General features: G+C 35.4%; 1 protein-coding gene across 1 annotated transcript in view; it reads left to right on the top strand.

Annotated features, from left to right (window-relative positions):
* The window catches only part of LOC131344581 (contactin-associated protein-like 2), a 234,823-nt gene that overhangs the window by 129,746 nt on the left and 81,127 nt on the right, over positions 1-23,950 (top strand). Inside the window, exons 11-13 of the mRNA XM_058376980.1 lie at positions 2,821-2,927; positions 4,999-5,118; positions 7,043-7,243. Of these exons, the coding sequence (XP_058232963.1) occupies positions 2,821-2,927; positions 4,999-5,118; positions 7,043-7,243 (428 nt within the window). The remainder of the gene's footprint in view (positions 1-2,820; positions 2,928-4,998; positions 5,119-7,042; positions 7,244-23,950) is intronic.

The following is a 23,950-nucleotide window of genomic DNA, read 5'->3' as shown; positions in this document are numbered from 1 at the left end:
GATAAATCAAAGGAAGAAGATTAAAGATTGGTGCTAGATGATTAAATAAATGATCAGTAAAAGAGGAAGTTTTGTCTAAATAACACATTATAATTAAGGATAGTTGAAAGTGGCATAACAGCATAAAAAAGTTTCCATCTCTGTCCTGTCATTGAGATTCACCTGTTCTGTGTTACGATTTCTTGTTTCTCTGTTCATTCTGGTTTTCAAATATCGGCTGTGTTTCATTATTGATTATGGATTATACTTGTATGATGTTGCCCCCGCCCCACGATGTTGTTGATTCTTAGATTCGTCCACATATAGCACTGAGATTATTCACTTGTATCCTGCCCCACCATGTGTAACCAGTGCTTTTTGCTGTATTCAGCTCTTATATAATGAATCATTATGAGGTTAAAGTTGAGTGGCTCTGTTGATTTAACACCATGTGCCTAGTCATGAATCAGAAATGATGAGTTATAAATTTATGAGATATAAACCTTTATCAAACACAAAATTAGCACACAGGTTCCTTTGATAACTTGTGTACATAGTTTGCTGTGAAAGAGATTTGTGAGTCTCATTTGAATGAAGAAATGTCAAAACAGGGCTGGGTTTAACAATTTGACTCAAACAGCAAACTATCCAGAAAGATTTAACCTCTTAAAAATTTTGAATACCACACAATCACCAGCACTGACACATTCAGCACAGGTATGATTCAGAATGTGACTTTTTACCTGATTAAACTAAGCATGATTTTTATTATTATGCAGAGTCCTCAAAAACAAATAAAAATGAACACAGGCCTCAGACAAATTGTTTTTCACAGTGTGCAACTTTATCTTTATTATATTGCATCAGTCGCGAGGCCGTCCATGTGTGCTCTCACTGACAGAGACGTTGTGGGTGTTGGATGAGTTCATGGTGTAAAGCTCCAGCAGCAGATGGTCGGGGTGCTAACCCAATTAATCCTAGCGTTCCTGACAGATAATATCCCAACAGAACATATACCACCCTCCAAGAGAAGGTAGCAGAACAAAAAAAAGTCCCTGCAAACTTCCATTTTCATAACTCTACCAACAAAGCATGAGACCAGCAAGCTGTTTTTTTGTCATGCTGTGTTCAGCTGTGCTAATGAATTTGCCACACACCTGACAAGAGCAGCCTTAGAAATCTTCCTATGAAAACTGGGACGTGAGTTGCCATGTTTCTTTTCTGAAACCTTTGTAAATTTAAAGCATTTCAACGGAATAATTACATCTAGAAGAAAACACTGTGAAGCCTTTAATTATTTTATCTTTGGGTCTTTAATTATACTGGCTAGGAAAAAAAATAGAGGCTCTATGTATGGTAAATATGCTAATCTTTTATATGTCTTGTTAGTATGATGATTATGCAGCCTTGCTTGTGTATATGATGTTATAGGAAATGCCTTTTACATTCATTGTTAAAACTTTACATCGAATGTGACACCAAAAAAATGCCAGAGAGAGTAGAGCACACTGATGTCAGTGTCAAAACAGGTTACTTTTGATTTGTTGTAGTTTTAACACAGGGAGTTGAAACAGCAAGTCCAATTCATTCATGAGTATAAGCTTTTTTATTTTGCACAATATTTAGGTGTGTAACAATATTTGAACATGTAAAGTCTTTGGCCGTATTATGTCTAAAATATCAGTTACTCAAAATTGCTCAGCTGTGCCATGGTCTGTTATTCTTTCAATATTTCACCTTACAAGTGAGCAGATAAATAGCCTTTTGAGTGCAACAATTGGAATCTGCTGCTGTTAACTCACAATATGCAGTCCATGTCTGTGTCATTTTATGGCGTAGACATGTATGGCTGCCAGAGGAACTGGTTCCCTTTTAGACTACTGAACAAATCTGCTCTCATTCACCCAAATGCTTAAAAACTCATTTGATGGAGCTTGACAGTGCAGATGGACAATAACCTGAGGCATAAACTGAAAATTACCTGGCATTTTTAGGTAAAGATATAGAATGTTATGCAATGGCCTGGCCAATCACCTGAACTGAATCCAATTGAGTTTCACTTACTGAAGGCAAAGCATGCCAAGAACAAGCAGGAACTGAATACAGCTAAAGTAAATACTTGATAAGCATTACCAGGGAAGAAACCCAGTGTCTAGTTGTGGCTATGAGTTCTAGATTTCACTGAATTTGCAACGAAATATTATAAATGACAATTTAACTTTTTTTTTCCAATTACTTTTGGTCCCTTAAAAAGACCCCAGTTGGATGAGTTTTGGGTTGGAGGAGGGTTCACCCAATTTTTGATGTAACTAAACCAAGCTAAAGCTTAACATTCATTTATTTTATGTCAGCTCCAATATACTGTGGTGTAAATGTAAATATACACATTATTTGAATCCTGGAAATTGGGCTGTTTTCACTGAGAGTTCACAGTTCACAGTTCACAGTACACTGGTTTCAAAATCTGCTCGTCTACCTCTAATGAAACCAGTACCACTCACATAAAGGAGACTCTTTGATTAAAGGATTTTGTGCCCAAAAAGAACCATAGTTTATATAAATCCTGAAAATACACACACTCCAACAAAAAGTGTAGACCAAGCATGAATGTGTCTTTCAATTTACACTACCTTTTTATTCAGCCCAGGAACTAATGATGTCTTCCAATAAGCACTCATATCTAACACATCATAAGGCAGCTGGTCCCTCATGGAGGCACACTAATTTGCCCTTTTTTACCCAAAGGCAAAGCCCGTGTGACTTTGAATAGAAGGACAAAGCTACAGTGGTATTTGATGTGAAACTGATTTAATGCTAATGATTCTCTTTCCTCTTTTCCAGATGTTTGCCCAATCACTGTGAGCATGGAGGAAGGTGCACTCAGACCTGGGACACCTTCAGCTGCTCCTGTGATGGCACTGGGTACGCCGGAGCTACCTGTCACTCCTGTACGTACACACAGTCCAATAACTCTAGTAACTCCATTCAGTCACTCATACAGTGTGTTTCCTAAACATATCCAGCAGCAGCTTTTAGTACACTCAAAGGAAAGAGTGTTACATTCGCCTTAACTTGTTACGGTGAACACAGAGGAGCAATATTTTTAAGGAACATAATACCTGTTTAATTTTTTATTTGGTTGTGGGGGTTCTTTTGGAGCAGGCTACAGCTAGTATCACTGTTTTTAGGGGGAATATTTTTTGAGCAATAACAGGTAGCATAAATAAATGTTGTTGTTTTTTCTGTTATTCATGCCATTACTTGTATTTATGTATTTATCCTCTCAGCACCTTGCATGCTCCCCAAGTCACTTTTATTTTGTTGCCTGTCCTGTCATCCTGTGTGTTCCTGATTGTGTCCATGTGTTTTGTGTTCACCCTTAATTAGTCTAGTTTGTTTATCCGATCCTTTGCCTTTGTCTCATTGCAAAATCTTGCTATTGTTATGTATTACTGAGCCTTTTTTTAATTCCTTGTTCTGTAGATCTGTGTACATTCTGGTTTTGATCTCCGCTTGTTTATTTGAAATACAATTATATGTAGATTACCCTTGTATCATGTTGCCTGCCTGTACTTTGAGCCCCGCTAGAAAAATGGATACTGATTAATGGATTAAAATTAATAAATTTTATGCCAACTTTACACACTTCTTGCCTCCAATCCACACACATTATATTTGCAAAATGCCTTGCACAGTTATATACAAATACCTCACAATGTTTATACAGTATTACGTCAAATATGACCATACCATCATGTTAATGAGTTTTAATGTAATTATGTAATGTAAAGCTAATGCAGCATCCGTAATAATGTACAAACTAAGTATGGCATGGTAAATGGACATCATGTATATTACGGCAAACTTGAGTTGTAAAACTTGAAACTTCAATCATAAGCAAAAGCCTTCCACACTCATCACTGAGGTGAGAGTTGGGAAAAAGTTTAAAATGACCTCCAAAAAGCTGCATTCCTACCCAAAAGCTTCTGTTTGCATAAAGCAGACATGGAGCAGACAAGGAACTAGACAGGGATGCTTGAGATTGAATTTCTTCTTTTAGAGTTTACAGACATTTTGATGGAATTGCCTTTATAATGCAGACTAGCACAAACCTTGAAGCTAGTTTTTTTTTATTATTCTATTGATTTCGAGACTACATGAAGGACATATTCTTTACAGCACCACCTACGCTACAGCTAAATCACTCGACATCTAACTTGAGCTTCTTTATGATTGCTGACATATGACTGTTGCTGTCTAAAAAGTCCATAAAGAAGAATGTTTACGTAATACATTAGCGGCTTTGCCTCAAAAAAACAAAAACAAAAAGCATTTGAAGATGAAACAGTTACCTGGTTGCATTATGCTTACTTCCTATGACAAGACATCTCATATGTTAGCTGTCTTGAAACATCATCATTCAGCACAGCCAAACATCATGACTTTACATTCACAGACTGATAATAACGCCATCCAAAGTTCACAATTATAAAATAAATAAATCAACATACAATAACAGCATGAAATAGAACCAAAATAAAAGCAGGTAGGTTCAGTAGGATCATCGTTCCTATTAGTGTAAACATCCTACAGCTCTATATTTTCTGCAGTATCTCTAAATGGCATGTGCTGTAGCCAGTTAGCAACAAGTATTTGCTGTTATGCTTATAATTTTGCTAATTTTGTTTGCCCTTGCATTTTTAATTTTGCTAGTGCTTTTATTTGCTCTTCTGTGATTATTTGCGCTTATTTTTTAATTTTGGTTTATTCCTTCAAGGTTTTTTTTTAATTTTGCTGTTATTTTGGTTTGCTCTTTTTTTTATATGTTTTTAATTTTGCTAGTGTTTTATTTGCTGTTCTCAGATTTTAATCTGCTGTTATGCTTTTATATTTGCTTTTGTGGTTTTAGCTTTGCAGTTGTGTTTATGTATTTTGCAATTACTGAGCACTCTATGAAACACTACTGTTTATACAGGTTTTAGACAGACTGGTCAGTCTTATTCTCTCCCTTCCTTTTAGCTGTCTATGAGCAGTCATGCGAGGCTTATAAGCACCTGGGGAAAACTTCAGATGTCTACTGGATCGATCCTGATGGCAGTGGACCTCTAGGGCCATTCAGAGTCATCTGCAACATGACAGGTAATTTATACACTAGCATCCAAATGGTTCCATTATTAAGCACAAATTTAATAACTCAGTTATAAAAAAAAAAAAGTCCATTTTGTCAAAATATATTTGAATGTATAAAGATTACAGAAGAACATATAAACTGAGTCGGTATATAACTTTAGTCATTAAGCAGTGCCAAACATGTACATTGTGAAACAATTTGTTGTTAGAATGTTACGACTAGAGGCTTAGCAACAGACACCAAATCAGAAATTGAACAGCTTGTGCCTCATATCGTGTGAAAACCAGAACGTAGTAACATTTAACAAAAACAGCTCGGTAGTGTCAGATGGCAAAACACTGAAAATCACGAAAGTGTGAACAATAGCAAGGAGAGCAATACCTGACACTAATAAAATTAGCGGACGTTGGACATCAGTGAATGCCAGGTCAACTATATGACAAAAGTGATTACGATGATATGGAAGATTATGTCTGCTCAGGCACAGAATGGCAGACCTGTCATTTTGTTCCTGCTGACATTCTTTAAAGTGGCTTTCTGCTGTTTTTTCCAGTCATGGTTCTTGACACTGCAAATATGCAAGCAACAACCTTAACCCAAGGTTTATTAATGTACAGTGTGAAACATATTATAAATAGCCAGGATTAATTGTTAACCCCAGGCACTGTGAAACGTGAAACAGGATAATCCAGGATTCTGTTTAACCACACTTTACAGTGACACAGAGTTCACTATTTAATGTGTGAAAAGCCCTTTAGATTTTTTTATGTATCATAATTGATAATAACGATGCACTTTTGTACCCTGCTCTATATACATTCATTATGTATTCATTATGCTTGACTGCATTGCATATTCCTTCTCTTTTGATATTCATTTAATCCAGTTTTTTTGAGGATTTTTTTTTTATTTACCATTAAATGAAAAGTTTGAATGAGATAGAGACCTGCCGGCAGACTGGGTAAATAAGTCAGATTTATTAGCCTAAGTGGCAGACAACAGCAAACAATATACTATATACCTATTCATAAGCCAACCCATGGTGAGATTTGAAAGAGAACCACAGTCCCTTAACAGACCAGGCATTTGACTTCCTAGTCTTCCTAGAAGACTAGTCTTCCTAGAAATGTAACAAAGCAGAGATATTATATTACATTTTTATGTCCTGGTGATATCATCCATTAAATTAAATAATGTAGCCATATGGAATGTGTGAGAGCTGAAGACATGAAATACCGTCAGTTTATGGAGCACATGGCATCTTCAAACAACATGACAAATCCCTGCAGTGAGCATCAGAAACACCAATTAAATCAAACTGAATTGCAAATTCACGTAGACACAAAACTCAGGGAACTGATTCCAGAAAGAGGCCAAAAAAGCATGCAGGATGATCTTTAGATCAAAAATAAACAAATGCTAAAAAATAATAATAAAAAAATACATTTAAATAAAAAATGCTAGCAGACCATAAAATGCTGTACTAATATAATGATATGCCTTTTCTTTCTCACACTTCCTGTTTGAAGTCTTTAAGTCATTTTCCTAGTTTTTATCTATATTAAATATAATATAGATAAAATATATATATTTATAAAATATAAATAGTCATTATCACAAATCACAATGCAAACCATCATAGTTTGGCGCTGAAGAAGAATTTTATTAAAAAAAAAAAAAAAGAATAAAAAAATTAACTTTTCTATAGTTTTAAGTAAATGTGTTGATTAAAACAGTTTCCGTTTTTTTAGTCTTAAAATCTTAAAAAAGTCCTTAAATCAAAACACAAGGTGTTCAAGTACTACAATGGTAATCAACACACAGAATTAATTTATGCAATAATATTTACATTTCTACAGCAACTTGGTGAATGTATTGTTCATTTTATAAATACATTTTTAATAAAATTACTATTTCAATTTCTAACAACAGAGGATAAGGTGTGGACGATGGTGGTGAACAGCCTGCCAGCTCAAACGACTGTCTCAGGTTCAAGCAGGGAGAGACGCACAGTGCTGCATGTAAACTACAGTGCTACCGTAGAGCAGATCAGTGCCATTACAGATGCTGCAGAACACTGCGAGCAACACATTGCTTACACCTGCCGCTCGTCACGTCTACTCAACACACCCGGTAGGAAACTTGTGCATGTGTGAGTGGGTGTTTTACTGTGTGCATGAGTGTGTGTGTGTGTGTGTGTGTGTGTATGCGTGTTAAGCTCTGTGCAGATGGGTGAAAAAGAGATTTTAGCTCTCTGTAATGATTTTACTAATGTGTCTTTCTCTCATCACTGCATACATGTACAGGAAATTTGTACAGGACAGAGTGTGTTAAGTAACGAATGGAGATATAGTGAGGGATGGAGATAGGGTGAGAGGCAATGTTGATGCTTTAGTGATTAATTTCAGCAAAAACAAATCAGAAAACACAATGGTGACACACACACACACACACACAGTAAATCCATCAAGCAGAGAACAGTATGAAACCATGTTAATGAGCATGGACTTTCTTCATCTCGTAATCTTCATATCTATCTACCTGTTTTAGAGTAAAAACAAAATCCTGGGGGAAAAAAAAATATCTGATGCAAAACTATATTTTAAACAGATGGGATATAGAATTTTCTGTCTATTCATCTTTAAATATTTTCTTTTCAACATTTTGTGGCCATGACATTAATCAGAGCAGAAAGATTTGATATAGATAGATAGATAGATAGATAGATAGATAGATAGATAGATAGATAGATAGATAGATAGATAGATAGATAGATAGATAGATAGATAGATAGATAGATAGATAGATAGATAGATAGATAGATAGATAGATAGATAGATGGTTCAATCTGCTTCAAGCTGGTTTGAAAACTAGATTTGTTGAGCTACAGACAGGTTTTTCATACAATGGTTGGAAAGTGTTTGGTTCAGACTGATGAACTACTTGGCTAGGTCTGCATAGTTCTAAAATAATTATTAGATTCTTGTTCATGATTTTAAAACCCTTACGTGGCCTTGCTCATTCTTTCCCTGCAGAATTTCTCTATTCTGACACTTTCATACAGTCAAACACACAGATATAATAATGGACCGTGGTTCAGTCTGTAAGTCCAGTCTGTCCAGCTATTTGATCATTCAAAGCTCAGTGAATTGAATAATGTAGACTTTTTTCAGTCTTCAGGAACTCGTTAGTTGCCTTTGACAATGGCATGTTTTCTCATTGGTATAAGCATATAGTACAAATGCAAATTTGTCACCCATCCACGGCGAGACCAAAAAGCTTTCATCATAAAAGAGACAGATGGTTGTAGACCCCCTGAATCAAAGCACAGACAGAAGAGGATGAAAATATAATTCAGAAAACCATACAACACAATCAGTTTTGGCTTGGATTTGTCCCCAGATGGGGTTTTTTTTCCACACCCTTTTTAATTGTGCTACGACTTGCTCAGTTGTGATTTGAAGAGTAAAGTCTACATGTGTAAATGAAAGAATATAAAAGAAGCTTGGCATGTGTTGTGTGGAGAGGTTTCTAAGATCCCCATTCAGAAGTTCATCCTTTAATCTAAGCATTAATGGATAAGGCTCAGTCTGTTATTTTTCTCCAATGAAGGCTTCATCAAATATCTAATTTACTGATCATTTTCAAATCACTGCAGAAATAAATCTGCTACTTAAGGAAATATTGTCAAAACAACACGACCATAAGATCAAAATTATAGTTGTGTTGTGGAGCAGAACGCTTGTGCTGTGTGTAATTTGTCTCAGACATGGACGTTCTAAATCATTTAAAGTCCCTTGCTGATAAAGTATTTCATTACAGTTGGTAATAATTAGACTTATCTGTAAGGAGTGGCCATATTTTCTGTTCTGCTTTCTGTCTTGTACTTTCAGTCTGTGAGCTGCGATTATTATTGGCCAGTTAGTTTATTTGTGAGACGTGTTACTTAGAGCATATTGTATTTATATCCTGTGTCACACTCTCTGAAGACTGTTATAAAGAATTGAATTAGACCTCTGTAATATACTACCTAATAAACTTGGCTAATACAAGGAGAAAAAATTTAACTGCGATAATATGCTTCCTAAAATGGCTGCCAGGTTTCAACAGATTACAGCGTAGGCCTCAATTCTGCTGCCAAATGAAGCGTTAACTCCAAATTGCATCTGAAGTGCATTGACTCCAGTAATTGGGACTTTAAACTATCAGTAGCATAATTTTATGATTCCTCCGTGTCTTAGAGGATGAGACTCCTGGGTCATATTAATCCCAGTCTCTTTCAGCAGGGTGTTTAGAAGAAACTCACACTTTCTTTCACCTACGTTTCATTTCCAGTGCAACAGAGGAATTCCATCTGCAGCATTTATTTCTATATTCAGCAGTTTCATTGTTGAATTAAATGAATTACAATTAACAGCTGATTATAATCAAGTAATGGTTACATTTAGATGAAATTGACCCCATTGTGTATTTTTAATTTGGTCAGTCCAAGCAAGGGGTCATGAGGGACTTGACTCTGATGAGATTTTGATGAGGCAAAGGAGATGTGAATGGATTAGACAGTGGTCTTTCACTGGTCAGTGTCATGGATGCTTTTTTTTAATTTATAAAGAAAGTCTACATAAGCTGCATAGTAGTTTTTTTTTTGTTTGTTTGTATTTTATCCATTCCGTTATCGGTTATATTTGGAACAATGTGTCCCATGCAACATAGTGTGCAAATATCCTAAAAAGGACTTATAAAAATAGTAATGGAATCAACATGGTGTTGCCACCTCACAGCTCACCTCACACCTCACAGGGTTCCGGTTTAAGCCTGAGCTCAGGTTTCTGTCTGTCTGGTGGTGTACATGCTCTCCCAGAAGGTTTCGGTTTCCTACAGTTTCCTCCCACTGTCCAAAAATATGCACCTAGGATTGACTGACTGTGTGAATGAAAGTATGTAATGTCCTGGTGTCTTATCTGGGATACATTTTCCCACCCAGAGTTCTCAGGATAAATTACTTGAACCCAGTGTTCCCAGGATAGATTACTTGAACAAAACTGCTTGTTTTAAAAAGCGATGTGCTGACAAATAAAAAAAAAACATAATGGCTTAAAGACCATTTAATTATAACAGAAACGCTGTAAAAGTTTAATTAATGCTATGTTTACAATTTGGGATTAGGGCAAAAAAATTTTTTTTAAATTACCAAATGTACATTTTATCCTTTAATCAGTATGACTGATTGTCCTTAAATGTAAATTATATGCTTAAATCAGACTGACAATTTAAATATAATTTATAACATTATTTAAAAACATTAATAAAAAATCAATGCAAGTAAAGAGCATAAGTTTAATGTCGTCTTAAGCAGCTTTGCTAATTAAGTCATAGTGAATAGTATACTGTCTATTTCTCATTGCTGCTGAAATTAATTAAGTTTAAAGTCTGAACACGTGGTTTGCAGCCTTTACATTGTATTGTTGACAGTTGCCTTGTCTTATTATCTCCGAGGTTAACCTTACAGCACTTCAGTGTGGAGGAGAGGCTGTGCGTGCAAAAAAGTGAGAATGAATCGTGCAGCATAAATGTGCCATCTTCACAATCAGAGCAATCAGAGCATGACGGAGTAGCACAGTTTATAGATAAATGGCATCTGCATTAAAGTGCAGGTTGTCTGAGTTTCTGAGTTCAGAAATGATTGCCAGAACTCAAATGACCCACAGCTGTCACAGCCAGATAAGCTTATATCCATAGATTGGTCTACATAAACAGTGTTTTTTTTGGGATTTGACTATGAATAGAAAGGAATTTTTAACTCCGTGTTTGAGAAATGAAACTGGCTGATCATCTTTCAGCAATAAGGACTCTCTCTCTCTCTCATTCCCAGTGTCTAATACTTAGTGTCTAACTTATGTGTTATAATTGACCCGATAATGTAAGAAGGAAGGCGGTTTCCTCATTGGGATCTTTAAAGCCACTTTACTAGTTTCTCTATTAGACTGCTGGCTGCAGTAGAGTTTAAAAGTGTTCCTTAAAAATTCTAATACTGAGAAAGTAAACACATTCAGTTTTGCCTTCCTATGAGACCAATAAAGTAATATTTTCTAATTTCCAGACTAAAAATGTAATTGTGCTCCCCAGGCAGTCTATGATATTGCTCCCAGATATTGTTCCAGTCAAGGTGTAACCTTAAGCAAATGTGCATTTGTTTTAGAGCACTCTGATTTTTTACTCTGTCTTTATGAGACCTCTTTGAATGTCAGAGAATTGACTGTAAATATGAATTTACTGGTTCTGACTTCAGTTTCGTTAGTGGAGATACACCTAATATGATCATGTAAAAAAAAAGTTAAAAGTATCATAAGCTAAAGTATGATGTGCCGATAGATATTTTTTTTAATATCCAAGAATAAATATAACAGAAGTCATGTGCAAGCGTGGGTGGTTAGGAGGGAGATCCTCATCAGTGTTGGTCAGCCGTGTGTGGTAACCCTATCCTGCTTTGCAGCCAGAAAGAGGAGGTGCTTTATCTGGGCTTCAAAGGCATTTAACAACAAAAAAACAGCACTGTACTGTGGTTTGACTTTCATTCGAGATCCAGTGGTTGAGCTCGCTGGCACTACATTAATAAGCTGAGTGTTTCCATGTTTATTTGAGCGCAGATTTGTGTCTCTCACAAAAGTAATGATCAGGCATTAAAAAACAAACACCCATCTTGCACAACTGATCTCAAGATTTATGCATTTTGCATAAGTTATTGCATCATTAACTCATTTAATGTTTTCAGATGTTTGAAGTTATCACATTTGGTTTTGCAGACAGAAGGGAATTTTGCCTGCAGTGGAGATATGACTCCTAAAATCTAAAGATGATGGAAAGCTGAACTTTATAAACAATAAGAATCTGTGGGGTCCAAAGTAAAAGAATGGGGGGGAAAGGAGCAGAAAAAAAATAAATCTTAATCTAATCATGATAAACATTGTGCTTGGGCCCCATTTGATCTCTGCTTACATAGTCCTGAAATTAACTTTGAATAAAATCACTGGATCAATCCAGAATAGACAGAGTAAGTTTTCAATGATCGCTGTCTCATAATTCTGCTATATTATGACAGAAAAATACAAGGCGATACTCATTGGCATCTTATGAGGGTCTGCATGTCAGAGAAAGAAAGACTGCAAGGACGCAAGATGTGCAAAAAAGGTGGTTTATTACGAGTGACAAACAGTTCCTAACTTGTCTTGCAAAAGCAAGGTCAAAAAATAGGCAATGCTCTGACAATGGTAGGCAAAATAGAGTAGTTTGATGATCCAGGAAAAATCTAGGTTTGGTATCATCACATACTACAAAAGAACTGAGCATATACATAATGTTCGGCACATGAAGGTTTAAATACATACATCAATCAGGAAATTAATCAGGACACTAAACACAGGCAAAATCAATCATAACATATGAGGCCAACAACCAGTAACAAGACATAAACCAAAACCAATACATGCAGTAACGTAAACAATGCAAACATATGAAAACTTGGAAGTAAATGCTATTGTGCTGCAGAGATTCCTGACATTACATAGCTACATTCCTTCTATATATAGTCAGGTACCTAATTACAGAGTCATATTTTACCCTTTACTCAAATATGTCCAATAAATTATTATGATTTTATTTTAAAAATGCATTTAAATATATTGATACTAATACTAATTTCCATATTGCAAAAATCCAGTATTCACTTATAACTGGATATTTTTTTCTTAAATTGTGTGAACATAAGCCAAACTCATGGCTTGCCAATATTCAGCAGAATAACATGTGAACCAGTGTGACATGATGAAAACGAAAACCAAAATAATCCCAGGTGGTATTATCTAAAGAAACGACTACACATGGACTGTACAAAGATATACTTCTCTTATCTTATACTTAAATAAGCTTTCCTATGAAACATGAAAGCTTCTCCCTGGGAGATGAAACATACAACAAAATGTTTTTGGTGAAGTTAATGGGGTTGGGCATAAAGTATAAAAGATATACAGTATATGTATGCCAATAATTGTCTGCTTCATTTTACAAATTGTGAAAGTACAGTATACACTTTTGATTCATTCTCTGAATCTCCTAGTTTTTCCTGCAGTGTCCAGCTGTGTCCAATGAATTTCCAAGTAAAATTTCTTGAGTCATTATAAAATATTTATAAATTTTTAGAATATCTATTCATTTTTTAATACCTATCTATCTTAATAAACTAATTTCTCTGCTGCATGCTACTATCTCATTAGGACTTTTTTTTTATTTCTGTGTGTGTTATTACAATGACATTCTTTGTGTCATTTATAAACTATAAAATCCCATAGAGGGTTATAATTAAGTCATGACATTTCGATGGACTTGAAATGAGATGCCAGCTGAAATCTGTTGAAAGCTTTCATGCTGTTCACAGTGATGAGACAACGTCCAGGAGGACGGTGGTGTTAATTGTGCTGGGTGACCGCACTCCAGTTTGTCTTATGTGCTCCAGATGGTTGAGGACAAAACAAGCTGCTGCAATATCAACATGATCGGCTCTGTGTGTAGTGGCACTGGTGCATTACTGATGTGACCATACTCTGAATTAGGAGCGTTCCCAATAATGGCAACCCTCGTCCTCCTGCTAGTCTTTCTATTGTGACTGACTTTTGTAGTAAATTGGCGTTCACTCATTGTTAGTTACAGCATTCTCTGTTCCCCCAAATAATCTCACACTTATACCTGTTCGTTTCTGTAGCACTGTAGTTTGACTCCATTTTTTATTTCACAGCATATATATTTACAACATCTTCAACATTTCTGAATTTTTATTCAAATCCTCAAATCGCACTGAATAAAAGCATCAGCCAAATATAAGAATTCGATGTTTGTAAATGCTTTCAAATGCAAATGAAAAGGTGTTAGATGGATTCAAATGCAAATTGAATGTTTGTTTGAGATTTTACTGGTATCAGTCCTCTAATATCAGCTGAGGATGTCCGCATATGGACAGCCTAAAGATACAAGAGAATACTGTGAATAGCACCACTTAGAAACCATAAAGATGGCATTGGATTGCAATTGATATGAACAGTTTTGCTGTGATAGCTTTAGGACTGCAATTGCCACGAACTGTTTTGCACTCAAGTCTCCATCAGTGAACAGCTGATAACTTCCACACAATAGTTGTTGTTATGTTAGAACTATAAAGAATTTCCTGCTTACATAATTGCTGTTTTTTTTACCACGGGTAACTCTTTATAATCACACTATCTGGTGTCACCCAGATGATGATATTTCTCTTAAGCAGCTGTGATTTATTTCTTTCACAGGCTTGGAATTTTGATGCCTGGTGCATTTACTGAACAGTAGTGCACAGTTTAACAGATTACTTTGTAAATCCTAAAGATTATTTTGCTAGGTACAAATATACTTGACTGTCACCATCTGTACGTGAACACACCCAGCTGCTACATGAGCACATTGTTCACATACTCGCTTACTATTATGTACATCTGGAGAATTAAAAGCATTGTCCACTAGAACTTAGACCATCTGGCATCCGAGTCCAACTGTAATGAGTAGCACTTTAATGCACAGCAACATTAAATACACTGACAAGCTCTGTTTCTCTTTAAAACTTTGCCATTGCTGTTATTGTTCTCAAAACACGTTTAATATATGTTCAAAAATATTTACTAATCTAGCAAACTGACTGATGAAGATACAGAAAATAGAGTTTTCAGTTGGATTAGAGTTATGTAAAAATCAATCACTGTTTGTAATAGGAAAAAGCAGGAAAAGTGTTAGCACTCAATAACAATCTCCAAGTGTGCATAGTATGTAATGTGGAATAAGAACTTTAGTTTGTTCATTCATGTGGAACCACATGGTACCACGATGCTTCCACTATTTACATTGGTACTGCACCACACAAACACGTCGCATTAACTTCCTCAGTTACACATATTGTATATACCATTCCTTTATAATATAAATGCAATATAGCTAAGGGAATGATACAACATTTGACACCTCTTTGTTTTACACATTTAACAATGTTTCGTTTGCATGTGCTACAACTAAGAAGAGAATAAGAGGACTGGAACTTTAGAGGACATGTACACTTGTGACATAGCTGATGATATAGCTGAAAGCCTAATTTTGTTCTGCTCATGATAAACATTCATTAGGAATGGAGCAATCATTGCAGCATTTTGCACAAATCTACAAATCTTTATTGATTGGAATTATAAACATGCAACTGAGGAATCCATCCTGATACTGGTTCAATAGGTCATGGATTAAGAGTACTGTCATTTTAAAAAAATATCTGTTGGGGAGGTGATATAGTAAGAAAAGCACACATCTTAGGGATAAGTTTTGTGACTCAGCTGACTCAGAAATTTAGGGGAAGTTCATTCTACCACCTAGGAGTCAGAACAGTGAAGAGTCTTCATGCATGCCTTCCTTGTACCCTGAGAGATGGTGGGACCAGTCAAGCAGTGCATGTAGGAAGCATGGTGCTTTGTGGGGAGTGATAAGTGCTTCATGGTAGGTGGGTGCTGGTCGTTTTTGGCTTTGTTGGAAAGCATCTGTGTTTTAAATAAGATAGGGGCAACTTCAGGAAGCGAGTGAAGAGAGCATAGCAATGGGGGGATGTGAGAACTTTGAGAACTTAGGAAGGTTGGCATGCAGCTGCATTCTGGATTAATTGTGTTTGTATGCTGTAGAATTTCATACAAACAGATCAAAACCTGTTCCAGCATGACAATGTACCATGGTTTCCTAAAGTTAAAATGGAAGAACTTGAGTGGCCTTCACAGAGCACTAACCTCAAGCCCACTGAACAACTTTGGGATGGTTTGAAATGCAGGCTTCCTCACATAACATCACTGCCTGACTTCACTTATGCTCTTGTGGCTAACTGGGTAAATCTCTAAAATCTAGTGGAAAAACTTCCCAAGGAAATTGTAACAGCAAGGAGGGAATAGATCTGGATTTGCACATATGGGCATGATGGTAAGGTGTCCACACATTTTTGGCCATACAGTGTATGTGGCAGCAGGAACTTTCATTAAATATGGACTTTAACCATTGCCAGAATGCAAACTGCTGCAGCAGTTTTTTTGTCTTCTTCTTTTTGTACGAAAAAGGGGTCACTTCTTGACTTCAGCACTTTCTTATAGTTGCTCCTCTCTGCTCTTTCCTATTGTTGCTCCTATTGCATTTCTGTTGCGTGAATTCCTTTCATGTTCCACATGAATCATCTGAGGATGTCATGCCACATTTTCTAATCTCTTGTTGCCCTCTTATTTCAATTCTGTTGCAGCTTCAACTTCTTGCCTTAATAGCCATTTATACAAAAAGTTTGTACGCAATACCACTAGTCATGTTCTTTTGTGTATGTTTATAGAAGTTGCTGTGAGGTTTACCTGAATACATGTATTCGTCTATGGTCTGTTTTTCCAGCCTAAGAGGCCAAACAAAATGTGCTACAGATTGTTGTTTGCTGTTTATGAGCATTTCATCAGCATTGCAGTGTAATTCTGTTCAGGGTTTCTCCCAACAAGACAGTGTAATGCAACAAGGTTGTGTGGAAATATATATCACATTGCCAACATCATTTTTTGATTCTGCACCTCTGGGACATCTCTGAAGTTCTAGTTGAGATATATCTTGTTTGTGAATCAGTCTATCTATTATTCTTAGACTTTTTTTGACATACAAACTGTGCATAATGTTATCTATAATGATATGGTTTCTAGTAAGTGCATCAGCTTTCATCATTATCTCATGTAATTTGAGATCGATGTGTTCCTGGGAAAATGTTTTTCATCTCAAGTACAAAACCGGTTACATCAGACCTAATCATAAATAGACCTCTTTTCAATATTTTCTCAGGCATAAACAACAGTGTATTTGGAAATCGTCCCTGTTTTTTGGACTGGCTTAAAACAATACAAACAGGATGACCACATGTTAATTGTTTTATCTACATTTTTTAGGTACTGATGAAACCTTTATTTACTGTGAAGTTTTCTTTTTCTGTTGTTACCAACAGGATTGTCTTTACTTTTGATAATATTAGAAGATGAGAAAGCTGTCTTCTAGAAAATCATGCAAAAATTAATACTACAGAAAGAAACCTGTCCATTATGTCCAAGACATAAATTAGATAAATGTCGAATGTACTTCAATGTAGTGTGCAGTGTTCATAGAAACAGTTAATTAGGAATTCATCTAAGCTGGCAAAAAACGTTTGCATGTAAACATAGCCAGTGCAAACAATTAGTTATGTAGGGAACTAAAACTGACAATCGATGAACTGTAAAGTGCATCATAATTTCCCTTACTAGTGGACATTAGGGTACTTATTATTCAACTTATAATCCAAAATGTTTAGAATTATGCGATGATTAGAGTATCTTAATATTCATCATCAAAGAAGGTACTAAAAATTCAAACATACATAAGAAATGAAAAACAGGTGCTCTTCAGCAAGTTGTAGAGGCACCTCAAGGTCATGAATCTTTTTTCATAAAGTCTCCGATCTGGCACTGAGTAACCTTTAAGTTTCAATCCAACTTATTTTTGTTGAAAAAGCTCTTTTCTGTTGGAACTGCAAATATCTCTATGGAGGTGTTTGCACCTTGCATTTTCATCTAATAGAAATACTGTCTTGTCTATCCCTATTAATGTCTCTGACAGGAATGCCATCTGTGTATGCAGAGGATCAAACAGCAGGGCAAGTGTGAAATTATTGCGTATTCAAGCCCACGTCTCCTTATGAAGTAATGAAATGACTCTGACAAACAAACTCCCACCAAGCGGTTCTTTTAATTGAACTGTCTGAAGCTTTAAACCAGTATGACTCCGAATTTAATTTGTCTCACCTATGCGTGAATCTCACAGTTTCATATGTTATACATCATTTTTAATGGTAATGCTTTACTATAGAATCTGAAAACAAGCATTAATATGTAACTACCACGTTCATGATTATGAATTAATACCTCCACTAATCCTTAGCACATGAGGAAATAATGAGATGTATATTTTAACACCTAGCTGAGTCATACATGAATAATCATGAGTAAGGATAATAATTAAGTATTAACATTATGTTTATTCATTACCATGCATTTTAATGAGACTGAGGACATTTTGAAGTGTCTGGGTGGAAATAATTACACCTAACTTGAATTATTGGCTTTAATATAGGTTCAGGCAATTGGAGACTCTTTTCAGTTTTTGTTTTCTAGAACTAATTCTTAATTAAACCCGAACACAGGAAAAACAAATAAAATGTATATATTGTATGTATGTTTGTTGTTGTTGTCCTTCAGCCGGTCCCTTTTCCAAGCCACCACAGCAGATCATCCGATACGCATATTTGAGTTTGGCACAGGTTTTACGCCCTTTCTGATGCAACCCCCCCATTTTATCCAAGCTTGGAATCGGCACTGAGAGTTAACCCCTTAGTGGCTGGGTTGGCAATCAAACTCGGACCATGGTGGTGAGAGCATGGGATCAAGCCACTGGACCACCGGGGAACTGTATATAATGTTTATATATAGTTCTAAAATCATATCCATGCACAGCTAACGTAAAATTAGGCCTCAACACATTTTATAGCATCGTTCCTGTAAAATGATTTTGAATCAAATCAAGTCGCTGTTGTTGGCTTCAAACTGTAAATTGATATTTTTTAAGTTGTGGGATGAGCTTCACTGTGTGATCATGTAAAATGTTTTTATTAATTCCACCAGATGTGCAATAAATAAACAGAATACTTTATTAAGATGTCAATACTTTTACCATTTGTAATATTTATATAGGACTCAGAGGCTGTTAATGTATACACGTCACTTCAGTGGCCATTAGCTCATTATTATGAACTTTTTTATTTTCAGTGAAATTTTGCAGCTGTTGATAGTTTTAAAACAAAATTTTATTGATATTTCAGTAGTTGAACAGAGGACAAATTCAAACCAAATGTGGAGGAGAGATTTATGGATGTACTTAAAGAATGTCTTGATGCAGATGCAGGAATGTTTATCAATGGCATTCAGCTGATGTGGTTATTATTAAAATATCTTGCCAATTTTTGTACAATTGCAGCAAAACTTTAAAGACATGAAATACCCTTACCACAGGTTAATGCATAAATTATTTAAAAGCATCAAGATATTTAGGTATATTATTGCTTTATATTGCATTTCATATGCATTTTACATTCTCAAAATGGCACTTTTATTAAACATATTAAACATATCTCATATTAAAATGTAAATGGATTTTCCAGGTGTAGTAATATCTTGAGTAAAAAAGAATAAAATGTAAAACTCTATTAACAGCAAAACATTGTATTTAATGTATTTATTCATTTATGAACAAATATTTTATACACACTGTATATTAATAAAATGAATATGACAATATTCTTGATATTTAAACAATTAAATGTTTATTTAATTTCATTTAAAATAATAATAATAAGAAGAAGAAAGTTTGGGACTTTTGCATGTAAAGCTGATTTATTTTAGAATAATCCAGTTAAAATGCTTAGAAAAAGCCTTTGCTTTAGAAGCATTTATTGCCATAAAATAATAATTCTAAAGATTCACTAAGAATGCTGCACTGAGAATGGCAAGAGAATGTTAAGTACTCCTAAGTAAAAAAGTAACATACTGTACATTAGCTGAAATTGTCTTGCACTTAAAGGTTTCCACTAAAATCCCTTCAAAAGAAAAATCTCTATTTTACACTATATTTTTAAGTTTATTTTACTTTTTTTAATTGTTTTTGACCTGTGCCTATATTTGACTTTTGGATTTGGATAGACCTGTGATAACCTTTTCTGTATCCCCTGCTATTCTTCATGACCATGATTCCCATATTTTGTACAAACAATGCATTGATTTTTTTTTTATTGCATTCTGCCTCCCACAACCATATGTTTATATGGTCAAATTATACCAAGCTTAAAAAGAAAACATAAAATAGACACAGCAGATGTAAGCATTCTCTATTTATAATTAAAAAGCTAACATATAAAAATATGTATTTGAGTACTGATTTACTGTGATAAAGGGACCAGTACTAAACTAAAAAGATCTAGAATCTATACATTTCACTGGAAAAAGAGTCTGAGAATGTCACTGATAGAGGGATGTCCATAGAGGGTTTTTAAAACAAGTACAAGTATAATACAACTGGATTCTCTAGTGGCAATGAGTCCATTAAGGGAAGCTAAACTGTATAAGCGCTTATAAACACCTGCAGTATATCAAGGCATTATGCTAGAGCAGGGGATCTCATATATTTGGTTTAACTGTAAAATACATGCCACAGACCCCCTCCGTTTAGATTTATTTTATTTATTTATTTAAAGGTCTTAAATAATATAATATATAATATAAAAATATGTCTATTTTTGAAGCCATAGAGCTTTCTATTTCTGAAATTCCCACTACGCATACAAAGTGTCCAAGCTGACAGTATTTATGTATGAATTAATTATTGAGGTTTGATCATTTACATTCAACCAAGACACATTGGCTAATAATTAAAAGATGTAGTAGTAAATATAACTGTCATAATAATTACTGTTATTGGTTGTTCCACATCTGTTAACAAATCTAATCATCACAGACCCCCTGACTTTGCTTCTTTGGACTTTAGGGCTCCTCTGACCTCACTCTGAGTATTACTAGTGTGGTAAAGATGAAATAATAGCATGTAGAACATGAAAAAAAATAAAAGGTTTGATTTTAGCAATATCCCTTATCTAAAAGTTTTGTAACCTATTCTGTACACTCCCTGTCTGACATATGTTTGAAGTGGAGCTGTAATGGTCTAAATGTTGCCCAAGCCTCAGTGCTGCAGGGAATATATTCATTCATGTACTCTTGTATGTCATGTGGCTCTGTGCTTCTCATTTTACTTGGGCTCTACCCACACAGTTTTGCAGGCCTTGCCAGAGAAAGGTCATTTGTCATATCCATCTGTCACCTGTAATGTACGAAATAGGTGTCACAACATTCTACCTGCCAAACATCGGTCTGCTGACACTGACACAAAGGACGACAGCATAGTGGGAAAGAAATCAGAGAAAAAGGACAAACACCAAGGCTGTGTGTCCTCCACTGATGCAGCATCTGGCCAACAGTTGCAAAATACATAGAACAGATGTCCGGCCATGCAACATCCTCATAAAACATTATAGTTGACAACTATGGCCTTGGATTCTTCTTGTTTGTAGTCACTGATAGTCATGTAGACTGCATTCTGACATCGTTTCTATAAAGTCTAAAGCATATATTCTATCATCTTGTATTTTGATCTTGTCCTTCCCAAGGTGTTCATTAAGGACTCATGTGGAGGTGCTAGTAATCCCTCATTAGCCTGTCAAAGCAGTTGGGCAGCAATATAAACTAACACCTGTAAAGTGGATAATTTAACATTTGTGTCCAACAGAACATAGCCAGCATTTGATGGAGGACATTGTTTTTCATGTAGCATTTTTGGTAACTGTTACCTGGTCTATGTTGGCAGCAAATGTTTTAATGATCTCTTCTGTATCTTCTGAGATTGGAGGAACCTTTGATTTTCGCTGGTAAAAAATAGTCATTTACTCATTGCAAGCATTTCTTTGCACACCATCCAAAAAAACAGTGGAGAAGGAAACTGTGCTTTTCTTAATGTTCTCTTCTCTCAGAAACTATAGAGTGGCCCCTCTAGGGCTTGTTCTACTGCTATAGGATTGACTTTTTTTTTTATTGTCAGCTCTGTTTAATAGCATGTTTTTGCACATTTCCCAACCATATTCCTGGAATACTGCCTGTTCTGCCTGCCCATGTTCCAAACATACTGTACCTGATTAAATTAATCAGCTAATTAAGAGACAATCCTTAGTTTAAATTAATGTGTTAGAGCAGGGGAAGCACTAAAATGTGCAAGACAGGGGGTACTACAGGACAAAAAGAGGTTTAGAGGAAAAAGAAATAAGGTGGTCACCAGAGAAAGAGAGAGAGAGAGAGAGAGAGAGAGAGAGAGAGAGAGAGAATGTATAGTGGTTGAATAGAGGAGCTGGTGGGTCAGTGAACTGATATTCTGTTGACCTGTTAGCCATGCAATCACACTACATCAAACTGAATAAACAATCACTCAGCTTGCTTCAAACAGAACAAATACTACAAAAAGTTGTTTTTCACTTCTCTAGATCAGTTAAGGTGAATTGTTAAGGTTGATATATACGTTATATAACATTCTGCTTGGTTTCTTCAAACAAATGCAAAGCCACGGTATGGTAAAATTAGTATTGGCTGGTATTGTTTTTCCCCATTGTTTAATGACAAACCTAAAGCAACAGTTGCTATTTTTGTGTAATGGCTCGATTTTACAGCATTTTTGAACAACACAAAAGATTCAATACAACTGCTCAGTGCACTGGCAGAAAAGAGTGGGAAACAGTGCATAAAGTCATGCCAATAATTAAACTGACTGACAATTAGAGAAAGAAGGAGAGAGAGAGAGAGAGAGAGAGTTTAGCTGATTTATGAAAGTGAGTGGGCTGCAGGTGGAGAGTTTCAATCATGTGTGTGTTCCAGAGTGTAGACTGACACACTGCTGATCTCAAATTGAATCTCTTGTAATGCTAATTACTCCTCTGTTGCCAGCATCCTAGCTAACAATTTGTCATTAGTCAAAAGTGTTCTCAAGGCTACCATTCTGGGAACTGTTTACAAAATCTACAATCTGGTGATAGACAGACAAAAAGACAGACAGACAGAGAGACAGATAGATAGATAGATAGATAGATAGATAGATAGATAGATAGATAGATAGATAGATAGATAGATAGATAGATAGATAGATAGATAGATAGATAGATAGATAGATAGATAGATGGACGGAAGTTCCTCTTCCTGTTGAAGGTCTCTTCCTGTTAAAGCAGGCAGTTCCTTACCACCTTTCACCAGCAAAAGTGAGTGGCTTGCAAATTTCGGTTTAACAAATAAGATTGTGTAAGAAACATTCTAAAAACATTGTGGAGCAAACCATTACTACCATTTACTACAGCAGATATTTTTAGAAAAATTCATGAATGCTTTTTAAGATGCTATAGCTTAACTTGCTTATAGCTGAACTTTCTTTCTCTTAGTGTGGCTGCTGTAAAGCCCTTTGTAATCAGACGGTAATCACATGATTTATAGTTTTTTTTTTTCTGAATCATTTGTTAGGTTCGATATAAAAGCAGTTTCTGCAGTTTAGTGTGAGTACATACATACTTTTGGTTGCGATCGGCAGCAGCTGTGGCACTAATATTAGCATGTAATCATTTAAAAACAGTATTTCTGCCTTTTTATGGATAATGTTAACTACAACTTAGATGTGTACACATAGCCTTAAATGCTTATACACCAAGGTGAGATGCTATGGCAGTCCATTGCACAGTTGTTCCATTGCACAGATGATAAAACATGTTTGGGTGCTTCCCAAGTTTGAAGTAGCTGGTGGTTAATTGAGTGTGAGTGGTGATGAATATGCAAAAGAGAAATCTGAGATATTCCTTCTGCTTTTCAGAGAGCAAATCCTTCTTCAGTAACCCCCTTTCAGTTTAATCAAGCTAATCGAAAGCTAATTGAACTTCTCATACTGTATCATATGATCTCCAGCCTCGTCTATAAATATGATAGGCTACTCTGGGTGCCTCAATATTTATGATGATATTAAGAAAAAAGTAGGCATAAACACCAATATCAACATCAACACATCATATAGACATGATGGATAATCTGTGTGACCTAATCATTCTGCTTCCTATGTAGCTTAAAC

The sequence above is a fragment of the Hemibagrus wyckioides genome, linkage group LG23 (assembly GCF_019097595.1).
Source record: "Hemibagrus wyckioides isolate EC202008001 linkage group LG23, SWU_Hwy_1.0, whole genome shotgun sequence".
Taxonomy (NCBI): Eukaryota; Metazoa; Chordata; class Actinopteri; order Siluriformes; family Bagridae; genus Hemibagrus; species Hemibagrus wyckioides.
The sequence above is the reverse complement of the archived record's forward strand: the minus strand, read 5'-3'. Positions and strand labels throughout refer to the sequence as shown.